This window comes from Mobula birostris, chromosome 28, assembly GCF_030028105.1.
Source record: "Mobula birostris isolate sMobBir1 chromosome 28, sMobBir1.hap1, whole genome shotgun sequence".
In the NCBI taxonomy this organism is placed as follows: domain Eukaryota; kingdom Metazoa; phylum Chordata; class Chondrichthyes; order Myliobatiformes; family Myliobatidae; genus Mobula; species Mobula birostris.
In genome coordinates, this window is record NC_092397.1 from 22,811,157 (window position 1) to 22,829,965 (window position 18,809).

At 42.1% G+C, this 18,809-nt stretch overlaps 1 protein-coding gene across 1 annotated transcript in view; it reads left to right on the forward strand.

Annotated features, from left to right (window-relative positions):
• LOC140189344 (uncharacterized) overlaps positions 1-18,809 on the forward strand; it is a 155,663-nt gene that overhangs the window by 59,292 nt on the left and 77,562 nt on the right. Inside the window, exon 2 of the mRNA XM_072246090.1 lies at positions 12,045-12,052. Within this exon, the coding sequence (XP_072102191.1) occupies positions 12,045-12,052 (8 nt within the window). The remainder of the gene's footprint in view (positions 1-12,044; positions 12,053-18,809) is intronic.

Here is an 18,809-nt window from a genome sequence, read left to right on the forward strand (position 1 = left end):
TGCCATTGTTAATAAAAAAACAAAAAGTGCTAGGCAAACTCAGAGGTGTTAAGGTGGATGTCACCAGGGACTGCATCTCAGATTCCTGAGAGAGGTGGCTGAGGAGATAATGGTTATGATCTTTCAAGAATCACTTGATTCTGGCATGGTCCTAGGGGACTGGGAGATTGCAAATGTCACTCCACTCTTTAAGAAGGGAGAAAGGCAAAAGGAAGGAAATGAGAGGCCAGTTAGCCTAACCTTAGTGGTTGGGAAAGTACTGGTGTCTTATTAAGGATGAGGTCTCGAGGTACTTGTAGAGGGATGATAAATTAAGTCACAGGCAGCATGATTTCTATGAAGGGGAATCTTCCTTGATAAATCAGTTAGAATTCTTCAGGGAAGTAACAAGCACTGTGGACAAAGTGATTTTCAGAAGGTGTTGAAAAGGTGCCACACATTAAGCTGCAAAACAAGATAAAATCCTAGAGCATTACAGGAAAGATACTCGCATTGATAGTGGAATGGCCGACAGGCAGGAGGCAGAGAGTGAGAATTAAATAAGCCTTTTGTGGTTGGCTGTCACTGACTGGTGGTGTTCCTCAGGGGTCTGTATTGGGACTGCTACTTTTCACAGTGTTTATCAATGATTTAGTTAATCGAATTGAAGGGTTTGTGGCAAAGTTTGCAAATGATATGAAGGTAGGTGGAGGGGTAAGTAATGCTGATGAAGCAATGTGTTTGCAGCAGGACTTAGAGAAGTTGGAAGAATAGGCAAAAAAGTGGCAGATGGAATACAGTGTTGGAAAAGGTATGATAATGAATTTTGGTAAAAGGAATGATAGTGCAGACTTATCTAAATGGGGAGAAGGTTCAGGCATCAGAGGTGCAGAGGGACATAGATGTCCTCATGAAAGACATCAAAAAAGTTATTTCATAGGCTGAGTCTGTGGTAAAGAAGGTAAATGCAATGTTGGCATTTATTTCAAGGGGAACAGAATACAAAAGCAAAGAGATAGTTCTGTGCCTTTATATGCCACTAGCCAGGCCTCACTTGGAGTAAGCTTTTGGGCCTCATATCTTAGAAAGGATGTGTTGTCATTGGAGACAGTCCAGCGGAGGTTCACGAGGATGATTACAGGAATGAAGGGGTTCACATATGAGGAACGTTTGTCAACCTTCAGATGACTCACCGGAATTGAGAAGAATACGGTTCATCTAAATGAAACTTACCAAATGTTGAAAAGAATAGATAGGGTGGATATGGAGAGGATGTTTCCCATTGTAACGCACTGTAAGGGTTCACTGCTAATGGAAAGGTTTTTTTGTAATGTTCACTGCTGGAGTAACCGTTTCTCTGTAGCAGCAATGTTTGGGTTATGGCTGGAGATAACAGGACTTGGATGCATGTTAGCCAATCAGGATTTTGTTGCCCTGTCTTGTGATTCTGGAAGGGTGTGGAAAAGTTAGGGCAGACATACTTGGAGATCGGATTACTATGTGAAACAGTGGGTTAGCCAGTGCAAAGATCGGGCTGAGAGAAGGGCAGGACTGATGGTTAAACATTCCAGGATTTAGATGATTCAAACAGTTCAGAGAGAGGTGAATGATGTTGGGGAGCTGCACTGCTGATCAGGCAGAATGTCACAAAGTTGACGTCCTCCAAGATGCTCATCCCGTAAGACAATGTAGGTAAAAGTCAGAAATACGGAAGGTGAAATCACTGTATTGGGATGATACTGTAGGCCTACCAACAGACAGTGAGAGAGATTAGCATATGTCAGCAGGTTATGGTCTGATAAAATATCAATAGATTTGCCGTACTGGGGTGATTAATCTCCCCAGAATTACTAGGGCTCCCTTACTGCCTGAGGCTTGGATGGGGCTTTATTTGTTAGGTGTGTTCAGAAAGGTTTCCTGAAACAGCATCTAGATGGTCACCAGGGAGGGGGATATACTTCACTTAGTCTTGGTAATAAGCCTATAGAGATGTTTGCAGTTTAATTGGGAAAGATTTAAGGATTATAAATCTGAAGGGTTTCAGATGGTTATTGATAAGGATAGACCTACAGGTCGATGAATGTAGGTTTGTGGATGGCAAGTTACATCAGAATTGGAAAGGAATCTTAGAGGGTAGTCTGGAAGTCAATGTTGCCGTTTTCCATCTGGCATGTCAGAGTCACTCACAGTCCAGTCGGTCAGAATTCCGGATTTCCCTGTCCATGTTAGGAAGGTAGAAAAGGACGGGGACTTTCAGGAACTTAGGAAGATGAAAGATACTGTATTTGTTTAAAAAAGTAGGAGGAGTCATATGTCAGATTTAGAAAGCTGAAATTGGACAGGACATTGGAAAAACATATAGGAAGCAAGAAACAAGTCAGACTGTGAATCAGAGAAATGGCTTATGAGGTGAAGTGTACTCTGCAAAGTCAAATTTCAGAGGTTTTCTTCAGAATTCCTCTCCCTGTTGCATAGGTGTAATGTCAGTTATGGCAGGGACATTTTCTGCCTGAGAATCTGGGAGATCCTGGAGTCGGTCGGTGTCACTGATAACTTCATATGAGGGAATTTGCAGTAGCTGCAGTTCCTGACTGAAAACGTGATGGAAATGGAGGTGGTGATTGACAATTTGAAGATAGGTGGAGGGACAGGTAGTGTTGTAGAAGCAGTGAATCTGCAGGAGGACAGACAGATTCGGAGAATGGACAAAGCAGTGCCAGATGCCGGGAACTGTATGGTCATGTGTATAAGCAGTAATGGTGTAGGCTATTTTCTAAGCAGGTTAAAAATTCAAAAAAGCGGATGTGCAAAGGGACTTGGGAGTTCTCCTGTAGGATTCCTAAAGGTTGCCTTGCAGATGAGTTTTTGGTAAGGAAGACAAATCAAACATTATCAATCATTTCAAGAGGACAAGTAAACAAAAGCAAAATTTAATGTTTTTTTGTAATATAATTTGTATTGAATTTTCAAAAAGTATGCATGAAAAAAATAGAATCTACTCTCCCCACTCCCCTTAACCCTCCCCCCCCCCCATATATAGTCCTACCTAAAAAGAAAGAAAGAAAAAAAAAGAAAGAAAGAAAAGAATCGCCTGGGTATTGGAAGGTTTCCACATGCTCCATGGGATTCAAAATAAATTTGGTATACTTATTCGTTACTTTCCCCAAGTGACCAAAGTCTTTATTGGAGCACTTAAATATGCCATCCTATCTTTTGTAAATAAGGGTGCCAAATATTCAAAAATGTTACATATTTATCTCTTAAATTATAAGTAATTTTTTCAAGTGGAATAGAACGAGCCATTTCATTATTCCAACGATCCATACTTACATAGGAATCAGATTTCCAAGTAACTGCTATAGTCTTCTTAGCTACTGCCAATGCAATTTTTATAAATTCTTTCTGATATTTATTCAATTTAAGTTTCGGTTTTATCCCTTCAATATCACCTAATAGAAATAATACAGGGTTATGTGGAAGTTGAGTTCCAGTAATTTGTTCCAATAAGATTCTTAAATTTATCCAAAAGGGTTGAATTTTAAAACAAGACCAAGTAGAATGTAAAAAAAGTACCAATTTCTTGATTACACCAAAAACATTTATCAGATAGATTTGAATTTAATCTATTCATTTTTTGCGGTGTAATATATAATTGGTGTAAAAATGATATTGTACTAATCTAAGTTGAACGTTTATTGTATTTGTCATACTGTCAAGACAAAGTCTTGACCAATTTGTTTCATCAATATTAATATTCAGATCTGTTTCCCATTTTTGCTTTGACTTATGGGTTCCTTGTCAAATTATACATACAAGAAATAAATTTTTTAATTTTCCCTCTTTGTATTAAAATTTCAATTTCATTAGGTTTTGGCAAAAACATTGTTTGACCCAGCTTACCTTTTAAGTAAGCCTTTAATTGAAAGTAACAAAAGAAAGTATTATTAGATATTTTATATTTATCCTTTAATTGTTCAAATGACATCAATATACTTCGTTCAAAACAATCTCCTATAAATTTAATCCCTTTTTGGTACCAATTATATAAAAGTTGATTGTCCATTGTAAAAGAAATAAGTCTGTTTTGGAACAAAGGTCTCCTTGCTAATAGAGATTTCTGTGTTTCATTATCAACATTTATCTTATTCCATAGATCAATCAAATGTGTTAATATAGGAGATTCTTTCTTTTCCCGTATCAATTTAGATTCCCATTTATATATAAAATCTTCAGGTCTATTTTCTCCTATCTTGTCTAGTTCTATTTTAATCCATGCTGGTTTTCGATCATCGAAGAAAGATGCAATAAATCTAAGTTGATTTGCTTTATAATAGTTTTTAAAATTTGGAAGTTGTAACCCTCCTAACCCAAATTTACATGTCAATTTTTCCAATGATATTTTTGATATTTTACCTTTCCAAAGAAACTTTCTCACACATTTATTTAACTCCTGAAAAAATTTCTGTGGCACTTGTATTGGTAATGTTTGAAACAAATACTGTAATCTAGGAAAAATATTCATTTTTACAACATTGACTCTACCTACTAATGTTATTGGTAATATCATCCATTTGTCAAGATCTTCTTGAATTTTTTTCAATAGTGGTAAATAATTAAATTTATATAAATTCTTTACATCATTATCAAGTCTTACACCTAAATACTTTATACCATTTACCGGCCATCTAAATTGGGTTACTAATCGACATTGACTATAGTCTCCTTTAGTAAGAGGTAAAATTTCACTTTTATCCCAATTTATTTTGTAACCTGATACCTTCCCATATTCATCCAATCTAGAAGATAATTTATGTAACGAATATTGTGGGTTTGTTAAATAGATCAAAACATCATCAGCAAAAAGATTAATTTTATATTCCTCCTGATTAACTCTAAAACCCATAATATCTGGATCAATTCTAATTAGTTCTGCTAATGGCTCTATCGCCAATACAAATAAAGCAGGTGATAGTGGACAACCTTGTCTAGTTGACCTTTTTAACTGGAATGGTGTTGAAATTTGAGAGTTTGTCACAACTTTAGCTTTAGGGTTAGAATTTAAAGTTTTAATCCAATTTATAAAAGATGTTCCTAACCCATATTTTTCTAGTACTTTAAATAAAAAATCCCATTCTAATCTATCAAATGCTTTTTCTGCATCCAAAGCTACTACTATACTCTTCTCATCCCTTTTTTGTGCCAAATGAATTATACTGAGTAGCCGGGTTACATTATCTGCCAATTGTCTATTTTTAATAAATCCTGTTTGATCCATATGTATTAATTTTGGTAAATATTTAGATAATCTATTCGATAAAATTTTTGCTATTATTTTATAATCCGTATTCAATAAAGAAATAGGCCTGTATGATGCTGGTTTCATAGGATCTCTGTCTTTTTTTGGCAATACTATTACAATCGCTGTTGAAAAAGATTCTGGAAGTTTGTGTATTTTTTCTGCTTGACGTATTAGTTCCATAAAAAGAGGAAACAATAAATCTTTAAATTTTTTATAAAATTCAGGTGGAAAACCATCTTCTCCTGGAGATTTATTACTTTGGAGTGATCCTAAAGCTTCTTCAACTTCTTTTAATGTAAAAGGCATATCTAATCCCTTCTGTTCTTCCAAATTCAATTTTGGAAGAGAAACTTGTGATAAAAACCTTTCTATCTCATTAACATCATTTTGGGATTCTGATTGATATAATTCAGAATAGAAATTTTTAAAGGTTTCATTTATTTCAAGAGGTTTACAAGATATTTTATTTGCCCTTGTTCTAATTGCATTTATTGTTTTGGAAGCTTGTTCTGTTTTCAACTGCCAGGCAAGAATTTTATGTGCTCTCTCACCTAACTCATAATACCTTTGTTTAGTTCTTATAATTGCTTTTTCCGTTCTATATGTCTGAAGCGTATTAGGGGCCAGATAAAAAGTTATACGTCTAAAATTAAGAAAGAATATATGGCAGAACTAGATCAATTGGAAAAAGGGATTACAAAAATAGAAAAAGAATCTCAAAGATATATGTCAGAAGAAAAACGAAAACAACTTGTCAACAAGAAGTAGCAAAATTTAATGTTGAGGTTCAACAAGGCATTGGTCAGACTGTACTCAGAATATTATAAGCAGTTGTGGGCCCGTTATCTCAACAAAGGTATCCTGGCATTAGAAAGGCTCTAAAGAATTTCACGGGATTGATTGGTGAAAATAAAGGTTAATGCTTGAGGTGAGATTGGTGGCTCTAGGCCTGTACTCACTGGAGTTCATTAGAAATAGGGGGAATTTCATTGAGACCTATTGAATATTGAAATACCAATATAGAGTGGATGTCGAGAAGGTGTTTAATCTCTCCTTCTACCAGTACAGAGTGCCCTCCTGCTTCAAATTATCCACATTGTCCCTGTACCAGAAAAGACCAAGGTAACATGCCTCAGTTGGTGTCCTGTCACACACTGCAATAACAAGCAAATGCTTTGAGAGGCTGGTCAAGGATTACATCTGCAGCTTACTATCACCCAAACTGGACCCCCTACAATTCCCCTACCGACATAACCAATCGACCAACGACGCAATAGCCACTGTTCAACACACAGTCCTTACACATCTGGAGAAGAAGATTGCTTGTATGAGAATGCTGTTCTTGGAGTGCAGTTCAGCATTCAACATCATAATTCCATCCAGGCTCGACAAGGAGCTCAGAGACCTCGATCTTGACACTGTCTTGTGCAGCTGTATCCTGAACTTCCTGTCAGACCACCAGCAAATGGTAAGAGTGGGCTCCCTCACCTCCACCCCTCTGACTCTCAATACACGAGCCCTTCAGGGCTGTCTTCTGTGCCCCCTCCTTTACTCCCTATACACCCATGACTGCATCGTCACCCACAGCTCTCATCTACTAATTGAATTTGCCAACGACTCATCATTGAGTGGCCTTATCTCAGACAATAATGAGGCGGCCAACAGGGAAGAAGTCATCCCTCTGACACAGTGGTGTCAAGAAAAGAACCTCTCCCTCAAGGTCGCAAAAACAAAGGAGCTGGTTGTGGATTACAGGAGGAATGGAGATGGGTTAGGCCCTATTGACATCAGTGGAACTGGAGTTGAGAGGATAACTAGCTTTATGTTCCTCAGCATCCACATCATCATGGACCTCATGTGGTGGGTACACACCAGCTGTGTGGTGAAAAAGGCACAACAGCACCTGTTTCACTTCGGACAGTTTACAAAGTTTGGCTTGAGCCCCAAAATCCTAAAAACTTTCTACATGGGCACAATTGAGAGCATCCTGACTGGCATGGGAACTGTACCTCCCTTAAATGCAGGACTTTGCAGAGAGTGGTACAGACAGCCCAGCGCATCTGTAGTTGTGAACTTCCCATGATTCAGGACCTTTACAAAGACAGGTGTGTACAAAGGGCCTGTAGGATCTTTGGGGACCCAAGTCACCCCAACCACAACCTATTCCAGCTGCTGCCATCCAGGAAGTGGTACTGCAACATAAAATCCGGGACCAACAGGTTCCGGGACTGCTTCTTCCACCGGGCCATCAGACTAATTAATTCAGACTGATTTAAGTGTATTCTATATTACATTGACTGTTTGCTTTATTATAAATTATTATCAATTCCTATAATTGCACATTGCACATTTAGATGGAGAAGTAACGTAAAGATTTTTACTTCATCTATGTAAAGGATGTAAGAAATAAAGTCAATTCAATTCAATTTATTCCTATAGTGGAGGCGTCTATGACCAGAGTGCACAGTCTCAGAGAACAGGGATATCCATCTAGAACAGAAATGAAGAGGAATTACTTCAGGTTGTGGGTAGTGAAACTGGAATTCATTACCACAGACAGCAGTGGAGGACAAGCCATTCAGTATAAAATAAAGGTTGATAGATTTTTGATTCGTCAGTGCATCAATGGGGTGTGTGGAAAAGGCTAGAGAATGGTGTGAAGAGGGATTAAAAAAAAACCTCAGCCATTCTGGAATGGTGAAGCAGACTGGATCTGGTTGAATGGCCTAATTCTGTCCCTACCCCTTGTGGTCCGATCACAGCCATAACAGAAACGTGGCTGAGGGAAGTGCAGAATGGGCAGCTAAATCTTCCAGGATACAAAGATGCAGGGAAGAGGGGAGGAGGAGTTAACAACTTGAGTGCAGAGGACACAATAATGATCTGTAGGGAGAGCATCATTCTTACCTGAGTCGTCTGGTGAGGCCCTATCAATACCACTTAGATATAAGGATTTGGTATTATAGAAACCCTAACAGTCAGCAGGAATTGGAGTCACAGATATGTAGAGAGACTGCAGTTATAAACATAATAAGGTCGTATTAGAACGAGATTTTAACTTCCTCATATTGACTGGACCTTTCATAGTGTAAAAGGCATGGAGCTGAATTTGTGAAATGTGTTTAAGAAAGTTTCCTTCATCAAGACAGAGATGAACACTGCTTGAGAGGGCGCAACACTGGGACTGCTTCTGAGAAATGATGGAGGTCAGTGGCAGAATTGTCTGTCGGTGAGCAGTCTGGCTCCAATAACCAGAATTCTCATAGATTTTCAATGGTTGTTGTGAACAATGCAATCCATTAAAAAGTTAAATTCCCAAACAGGACCAGAACACAGTTAGGAGCTATTAAGCGGGATCTTGCAGTGGTTGACAAGAAAGATGCATCTGGCAGGTAGGAAACCTATAAAAGTGTGATGTCAGGAGTTTGGGGCCTTCTTGTTCCTTTTAGGGTAAAGAACAAGGCTCACTGGTTGATGAGAAATACCGAGGCCATGGTTGAAAAACTGGAAACAGCCTGCTTACATTTACTCTTGAGCCCAAAGAAATTAGCTTCAGTCACCTTCACTTGCCCCATCATTCAACTATTTGCACAACCAACAAACTTACTTTCAAGGCCACCTCGTCGCATATTCTCGATATTTATTGATTATTTAATTATTGTTCCTTCTTTTTGTACTTGCACTGTTTGTTGTCCTCTGTAGACAATAGACAATAGGTGCAGAAGTAGACCATTCGGCCCTTCGAGCTTGCACCGCCATTGTGAGATCATGGCTGATCATCTACTATCAATACCCGGTTCCTGCTTTGTCCCCATAACCCTTGATTCCCCTATCCATAAGATACCTATCTAGCTCCTTCTTGAAAGCATCCAGAGAATTGGCCTCCACTGCCTTCTGAGGCAGCACGTTCCACACCTCCACAACTCTCTGGGAGAAGAAGTTCCTCCTCATCTCTGTCCTAAATGACCTACCCCTTATTCTTAAACCATGCCTTCTGGTACTGGACTCTCCCAGCATCTGGAACATATTTCCTGCCTCTATCTTGTCCAATCCCTTAATAATCTTATATGGCTCAATCAGATCCCCCCTCAATCTCCTTAATTCCAGCGTGTACAAGCCCAGTCTCTCTAACCTCTCTGCGTAAGACAGTCCGGACATCCCAGGAATTAACCTAGTGAACCTACGTTGCACCTCCTCCACAGCCAGGATGTCCTTCCTTAACCCTGGAGACCAAGACTGCACACAATATTCCAGGTGTGGTCTCACCAGGGCCCTGTACAAATGCAAAGGATTTCCTTGCTCTTGTACTCAATTCCCTTTGTAATAAAGGCCAACATTCCATTAGCCTTCTTCACTGTCTGCTGCACTTGCTCATTCACCATCAGAGACTGATGAACAAGTACTCCTAGATCTCTTTGTATTTCTCCCTTACCTAACTCCACACAGTTCAGGTAATAATCTGCCTTCCTGTTCTTGCTCCCAAAGTGAATAACCTCGCACTTATTCACATTGAACGCCATCTGCCAAGTTTCTGCCCACTCACCCAGCCTATCCAAGTCACCTTGAATTCTCCTAACATCCTCATCACATGTCACACTGCCACCCAGCTTAGTATCATCAGCAAACTTGTTGATGTTATTCACAATGCCTTCCTCTAAATCATTGATGTAAATCGTAAACAGCTGTGGTCTCAATACCGAGCCCTGTGGCACCCCACTAGTCACCACCTGCCATTCCAAGAAACACCCATTCACTGCTACCCTTTGCTTTCTATCTGCCAACCAGTTTTCTATCCATGTCAATATCCTCCCCACAATGCCATGAGCTCTGATTTTACCCACCAATCTCCTATGTGGTACCTTATCAAATACCTTCTGAAAGTCAAGGTACACCACATCCATTGGATATCCCGTGTCTATCTTCCTGGTTACATCCTCGAAAAACTCCAATAGATTAGTCAAGCATGATTTGCCCTTGGTAAATCCATGCTGGCTCGGGCCAATCCTATCAATGCTATCAAGATATGCCGCTATTTCATCTTTAATAATGGACTCTAGCATCTTCCCCACTACTGATGTTAGGCTAACAGGGTGATAGTTCTCTATTTTCTCCCTCCCTCCTTTCTTAAAAAGTAGGATAACATTAGCCATTTGCCAATTCTCAGGAACTGGTCCTGAATCTAAGGAACATTTGAAAATGATCACCAATGCATCCGCAATTTCCAGAGCCACCTCTTTTAGTACCCTAGGATGCAGACCATCTGGACCTGGGGATTTGTTAGCCTTCAATCCCATCAGTCTACTCATCACCGTTTCTTTCCTAATGTCAATCTGTTTCAGTTCCTCTGTTACCCTATGTCCTTGGCCCATCCATACATCTGGAAGATTGCTTGTGTCTTCCCTAGTGAAGACAGATCCAAAGTACTTATCAAATTCGTCTGCCATTTCTCTGCTTCCCATAACAATTTCTCCCAATTCATTCTTCAAGGGCCAAACATTGTTCTTAACTATCTTACTTCTCTTCACATACCTATGTTATGTACCCCGTAACTGGGTTGCCAAACCAGCAGAAATGGATCACTCAGTTGGAGTCTGGATTACTGGAACTAAGAAAGTTTTATTAAAGACATAAGCAACACAGTACTCTAATAGTAAGGATATTAATGCAACAGGTTAGCAATGAATAAACACACATGTACACAGAACTAGGATAATAGGAACAATCAAGCTCTATTGTCGTCTAGGGGTAAATGACCAGTTTCAAAGTGACAGAGTTCAGTTTAGTTCAGTTCGCAGTAATCGCCGACGCCGTGGGAGAGAGAGAGAGAGAGAGCGAATGAATATTCAAATCGGAGTCCAAACAGACCTTCGATATTCCTCACAGTCAGTTTTCGGGCGAGCCCTTTGTAATGTCTCCTGAGGTCACCAACTGTGACCCCTCCGTTTCAGATACGATCATTCCTCTGCAGTGAACCTGGCACCCAGGCAAGGGCGGACACACACCAGGTTCCCGCCGATCGTACCTTTCCACCCTGTGCGTCTATGGCTTGGTCCCGCGACAACCCTCCAAAACTCCCACCGACTTGTGGGAGGCGCACCGCTTCCAGGGTCTCGTTACCTCGTGGTGTCATGTGTGCTGCCTTAGCGAACCTGTCCCTTTTTATCCCCCTGCTGGGGTATCGCCTGTCCATCACACTTCAAACAGTTCAGGGTTCAAAAAGGAGCCGATCTTGACAGTTCTCAGACCAGTGTCTCCTTCCGTTAAACTCTCTCGTCTCTTCATTAACATTTCCGAATGCTGCTCCATTGTCTTCCTTAGCTCTCTTTCTCCTGAAGACAGGTGGCAGATCAACTGCTGATCCCACTGGTGCCAGCACAGGACAGTTAACATCTTAGTCTATGTGTACTTTTTGTAACCCTCTTTCGTCACACCCCTCACCTTTAAGGAATTTTACCGGGGTAAAAATTACAAACATGAATACATTATTAGATACACACAAATATACATCTTCATCAGCTATTTGGCTAATACAGAGAATTTTAAGTTGTCAACACCTGTCAGACAGTCAGCAATCACATTTTCTGTTCCTTTTATATGTGTTATTAATAATCCCCTAAACCAAACTCCAACTTAGCAAACTTCATAGTGGCTGAAAACACTGATGAATCGCGATCAGTGTAACCTCTCATTGGGTTTTGTCCCAGACCACGATAACAGGGGTCATCCCATCCCGACTTAGTTTTCTCTCGCAACGGCTTAGTAGCAGGGGGAGGGGTAGTAACCGCAGAGTTATTGCAAAACTTCCTACAGTATCCCACCATCTCCAAGAGCCTTCTGAGGGCCCTCTTGTCTGTCGGGGTTGGGATGTCAGAGATAGCCTGCACTTTAGCTTGCATCGCTGCCAGCTGCCCGTGTTACCACAATTCCCAGATAAGTGACCTTCGTGTGGCCAAACTCATTTTTTTCAAGGTTCATTATCAAGCTGGCTTCAGACAGCCGTATTACATCGCCAATATACACTTATGTATTCGTTTGCCCTTTCGTCACTGAATTACTCATTCTATAGGGTGTTGCTCACTAGGCTGAGCTAGCGTAACAAACACCACCCAACGTCCCAGTTCTTTGCATCGCCTCAGGACAATCAAACACACCTGTGTGAGCCATTTAATTACTTCTCCTAAAGAGTCGCTTTGTTCAGGGATTAAGGGAGATACCTTATCAGCAGAGCTGGCCAAAACAATAGCCTTCTCCCATCTGGTCGATACCATACTCATCTTTTCAAAATTTTTTTTTTCCTTATCAGGGGGACCCTAGCTTCATTGATTTCCGCGCTAACACCAACTAGGTTCGTTATCATATCAAAAGCTTGTGACCGTCTCAGTTCGCGTCTGCCATAATCAATAACATCCTTCCTCTTGTGCAGCCAGTAACCCTCTTTCATGATTCCGCCAACTGTTTCCTTCAGCACCTCAAAATGTTCACCGAGGCGTACCTTGTGGGCCAGGTTAAAAATCTCATCCCCAGAGATTTTTGGCACCATCCCCCATTCCTCATCTGCGGTACTTGGTCTCCCTTCCTTCCTTAGCATCTCCCCCTTCACACCATAGCCTACTGGCTCTCTTCCTAACTCTGTTTCACAGCGAGCTGTTTCCTCGTCTCGCTCCTGTGCCTGTGTAAAGTCCTTCTTTTCTAATGATAAATCTACCTTAATTTCCCAACTTTCTCCTGTTTCATTGCATTCCTTCTTTTCACTTTCTACCCCCTCCTCGTACAAGGCTGGCAGAAACGTCTCAGCTAACTTTATATCAGCCTCTGCAGCCTTCCTCGACATCCGCCGAGTTACTGTGCAAACGGGATAAACCTGCGAGTCCATGGGCGGGGCCTCAATGCTGGCAGGCTGACTTGTCAATCTCACGGCTGGGAACACAACTCCCCCCGCGAGGTCATTACCGAGTAAGACTTCCACGCCTTTCATCGGTAATTCGGACCTCACCCCGATCGTGACTAGTCCAGAGACCAAGTTGCTTTGTAGGTGTATCTGGTGCAAAGGGACTGCCTCTGTTCCTTTCCCAATACCTTTGACCTTGACCTCCCCAGTCTGGGTCTCTGAACTAAACTCTAATACACACTTCAATATCTATGACTGACACGCTCCAGTATCTCTCCAGATCCGCACTGGAACTGGGTTTAACCCCTCCTTCACCGACACCAATCCGGCCGAGATAAACCTCTCGCGCCCTTCCTGAACTTTTGCAGACCTTTCCTCTCCTAGTGGTTCGTTTACCAGCTCGATACAGCCAGTCGAAATCGCCGTTTTCCCTTTCCCCGTCTCCTTCTTTGGGGCAAAGCACCTGGACGCAAAGTGTCCGACTTTCCCACAATTATAACAGACGACCCCAGGAGACTTCCTACCAGACTGCTCCCGGTCTACCTTATCCTTCTCACTAGTCCCCTGCTTATTTTCTGACTTTTCTGGCGGACTCTCCCCACCGTCCTGACTACCCTTCTGGTAGCCTTTACTCGGGGCAAACTTCATTTTATGCGTCAACGTGTACTCATCCGCTAACTTAGCAGTTGGCGGCTAATGTGGCTGCCTCTTTCTCATCTAGGTAGGGTCTCATACCTTCAGGGACACAACCTTTAAACTGCTCAATCAGGATCAGCTGTAGCAGTCTGTCATAATCCCCATCTACCCCCTTCGAGGCGCACCAATGCTCGCAACATGTCTGCATCTCATGGGCAAACTCTAAATACATGCGGTCCCACTGCTTCCTCGCATTCCGGAACCTCTGCCGGTATGCCTCCAGGACCAACTCATAAATCCTGAGGATGGCCTCTTTCATCACCTCATACCTCTGGGCATCTTCCGCGGACAAAGCTGAGTAAGCTTGTTGGGCTTTTCCTTTAAGTACACTCTGAAGCAAAACAGCTCACTTATCCCTCGGCCAGTCCTGACTTATAGCAACATTTTCGAAATGGAGAAAGTACCGATCCACATCGGTATTGTCAAATGGGGGAACCAGGCTAACCTCCTGGGTCGCCCGGAACTCTCCACCTTGGTTCGGCACGGGCCCATGCTCTGCCATCATCTTTAACTTCTCCAGCTCAAATTCCCTTTCCCTCTGCCTCTCTTCTCACTCCAATTATTTATCACTCTCTTCTCGTTCCAACTGTCTGTCCCTCTCTTCTCGTTCTAACTGTCTGTCTCTCTCTTGCCGTTCTAACTGTCTCTCTCTCTCCTGCCTTTCTAACTGTTTCTCTTTCTCCTGCCTTTCGAACTGACTCTCTTCGTGTTCTAGCTGCCGTACCCGGAACTCGTGCTCGAGTCTCAGTTTTTCAATCTGCACCTGTACTGCGTCTCCATCAGGTTTTCCAATAGATATCACCTCCAGCTCCCCTTGGGGAAACACACCTTTAGTTACATAGTGCTCTACGATAGCTCTGTGTATCTCCTCTCTCCTCATTGTCGACTTCCCCTTAACAAGATTCAACCGTTTGGCCACAGCTGCCAATTCCGCTTTCCTGGCATCCTCTAATGCCTCCAAGGTTGGCGCCTTTAGAAATTCCTCAATCTCCATTTCTGCTGTTTGCCTTTTCTTTCTTTCGAGAATTTTAACCCAATCAATTTACTCCGTCCCAAATTTAGCATTCAAAATCGCGGACGAGAACCCCACTTACATTACGTACCCCGTAACTGGGTTGCCAAACCAGCAGAAATGGATCACTCAGTTGGAATCTGGATTACTGGAAGTAAGAAAGTTTTATTAAAGAAATAAGCAACGCAGTAGTCTAATAGTAAGGATATAAATGCAACAGGTTAGCAATGAATAAACACACATGTACACAGATCTAGGATAATAGGATCAGTCAAGCTCTATCATCGTCTAGGGGTAAATGACCAGTTTCAAAGTGACAGAGTTCAGTTCGCAGTTATCGCTGTCGCCGTGGGAGAGAGAGAGAGAGAGAGCGAATGAATATTCAAATCGGATTCCAATCAGACCTTCGATATTCCTCACAGTCAACTTTCGGGTGAGCCCTTTGTAATGTCTTCTGAGGTCATTGACTGTGACCCCTCCGTTTTAGATACGATCATTCCTCTGCAGTGAACCTGGAACCCAGGCAAGGGTGGACACACACCAGGTTCCCGCCAATCGTACCTTTTCACCCTGTGCGTCTATGGCTTGGTCCCGCGACAGCCCTCCAAAACTCCCACCGACTTGTGGGAGGCGCACCGCTTCCAGGGTCTCGTTACCTCGTGGTGTCGTGTGTGCTGCCTTAGCGAACCTGTCCCTTTTTATCCCCCTGCTGGGGTATCGCCTGTCCATCACACTTCAAACAGTTCAGGGTTCAAAAAGGAGCCGATCTTGACAGTTCTCAGACCGGTGTCTCCTTCCGTTAAACTCTCTCGTCTCTTCATTAACATTTCCAAATGCTGCTCCATTGTCTTCCTTATCTCTCTTTCTCCTGAAGACAGGTGGCTGATCAACTGCTGATCCCACTGGTGCCAGCACAGGACAGTTAACATCTTAGTCTATGTGTACTTTTTGTAACCCTCTTTTGTCACACCTAAAAAGAAAAACTTTTGCTATCCTCCTTTATATTCCCAGCTAGCTTGCATTCATACCTCATTTTTTCTTCCTGTATTCTCTTTTTGGTTAAGTTCTGTTGCTCCTTAAAAATTTCCCAATCATCCATCTTCCCACTCACCTTAGCTCTGTTATACTTCTTTTTTAATGCTATGCTATCTCTGACTTCCTTTGTCAACCACTGTGGCCACGTTCCCCCCTTTGAATCCTTCCTTCTCCGGGGGATGAACTGATTTTGCACCTTGTGCATTATTCCCAAGAATATCTGCTATTGCTGTTCCACTGTCTTTTCTGCTAGGATATCCGACTAGTCAACCTTGGCCAGCTCCTCCCTCATGGCTCCATAGTCTCCTTTGTTCAACTGCAATACTGACACTGCTGATCTGTACTCTGATTGAATGTCCTAGGTGGATGGAATTTCATTGATTCTGTTATAGTTATTATTTACAGATTTGTTGAATAGACAAGAAAATTAATCGGAGTTATATATAGGGACATATATGTATATTGAACTCTTGTCTAATATCTTCAACTCTTCCTTCCTTTTTAAAAGTTCTTTCACCCTGCCATTCCTTATCTTCCTCACCAGGACAAATTTATCCCTAACATCTTGCAAACTGCAATGTAACCTTCAGAAATCCTGCAGGAGGACTCCCAAGTCTCTTTGCACCACAGTTTTTGAATTTTTAACCTGCCCCACGTCATTACTGCTTATATACATGACTATACAGTTCCCTGCATGACATTCTATCTGCCACTTCTTTGTCCATTCTCACAATCTGTCTGTCCTTCTGCAGATTCCCTGCTTCCTCAACACTACCTAACCCCCACCTATCTTTGAATTGTCTGCAAACCGGAATGAAAAGCCATTAATTCTGTCCTGCGACATGAAAGGAAGTGACCCAGCAGTCCCGAGCACCCGTCACACCTGAGCGCATCCACCTCACCTGTCAAGCCGCTTGCATCGAGTTTAAACTCATTGTCTTTCCTCTCTTTTGTCTGTACTCCTGTCTATCCTGTTTACCGAATTAGCTCTCATTGGCGACAGTATTATCTCCTGCTCAGGGTCACACTGACTGCAACTCACATTTACACTATTCTGCACATCACTCACAAATCTACAGGATACTGGTCCCCCTCCAGTTCAGGAGCAATCCATCTCTTCTGTACATGTCGCTCTACCACAGAAGACATTGCAATGATCCAAGAACTTCAATCTTGCCCCCCTACCTCAGACCCTCAGTGACATATTCACCTGAATCATCATTCTATTTTTATCCTCACCAATATGTGGCACAGCGTGTAATCTCGATATTACTGCTCTGAAAGTTGAGCTTTTTAAGTTCTCTCCTAATTCCCCCTATTCACTTTGTAGAAGTTCAACCCTCTTTATACCATGTTTTTTTTTTGGCATTTGATAAGGTTGTCCCATGCAAGGCTCCTTTAGACTGTATGGAGGCATGGAATACAAGGAGACTTTGCTTTGTGGATCCAGAATTGGCTTGTCCACAGAAACAAAGGGTGGTTGTAAATGCTTCATATTCTCCATGGTGGTCGGTGACCCATGATTTTTCACAGGAATCGATTCTGGGACCTTTCCTGTTTGCGATTTTTATAAATGACCTGGATGAATAAGTAGAATGGTGGGTTAGTAAGTTTACTGATGATACCAATGTTGGGGCTGCTGTGCATCGTCTGGAGGGCTGTCAGTGATTAAACCGGACATCTATAGGATGCAGAACTAGGCTGAGGAGTGGTAGACGGACTTTAGCCGAGAGAAATGTGGAGTGATTAATTTAGTATGTCCAATTTGAAGACAGAATACCATATAAATGGTAAGGCTCTAGGCAGTGTAGAAGATCTGAGAGATCTTGGAGTCCGTTTCGATAGGACACTCAAAGCTGCAACGCAGATTGACAATGTTTTCAAGAAGGCGTATGTTCTGTTGGCATCATCAACCGTGGGATTGAGTCCAAGAGTTGTGAGGTCATGTTACAGCTATATAAGACCTTGGTCCGACCCCACTTGCAGTACTGTGTTCAGTTCTGATCACCTCACTACAGGAAGGATGTGGATACCGTACAGAGAGTGCAGAGGAGATTTACAATGATGTTGCCTGGATTGGAGTATGTACCTTATAATAATAGGTTCAGTGAACTTGGCCTTTTTTCCTTGGAGTGACAGAGGGTGAGAGGTGACCTGATAGAGGTGTGTAAGATGATGAGGGGCATTGATCATGTGGATAGCCAGAGGCTTTTTTTCCATGACTGAAAAGGTTGACCAGAGGGGGCATAGTTTTATGGTGCTTGGACATAGGTACCGAGGGGATGTCAGAGGTAAGTTTTTCACACAGAGGCTGCTGGGTGTGGGAAATGCACTGCCAACGGTGGTGGTGGAAGTGAATACAATAGGGTCTTTTAAAAGCCTCTTAGATAGGTACACGGAGGTCAGAAAAATAGAGGGCTATTCAATAGCAACATTTTTGGTGGTCTCTTGAGTAATGTACATGGTTAGCACAATATTGTGGACCAAAGCACTTGTGCTGTGCTGTAAATTTCTATGTTCTGTATGTACCAGGAGCACTTGAGAATTTTCTGCAGCTGCTCCGACATGTTCCTGATTCTGGTTCTCTGGAGACAACATAACATCCTTGTATAGCCACTGAATCTTGAGTCTTCTCTTGAATACTGTTCTGCCTGGGTGTGTTGTGGATAGTGTGGAGGGCTGTCAAAGGTTACAATGGGACATTGATAGGATGCAAATCTGGGCTGAGAAGCAGCAGATGGAGTTCAACCCAGATAATTGTGAGGAGGTTCATTTTGGTACATCAAATATGATAACTGAATGGTAAGACTCTTGGCAGTGGAGGAACAGAGGGTTAGGGTTGCGAGGTGGTGTGGTCTGAGTCCATAGAACACTCAAAGCTGCTTCACAGGTTGACTCTG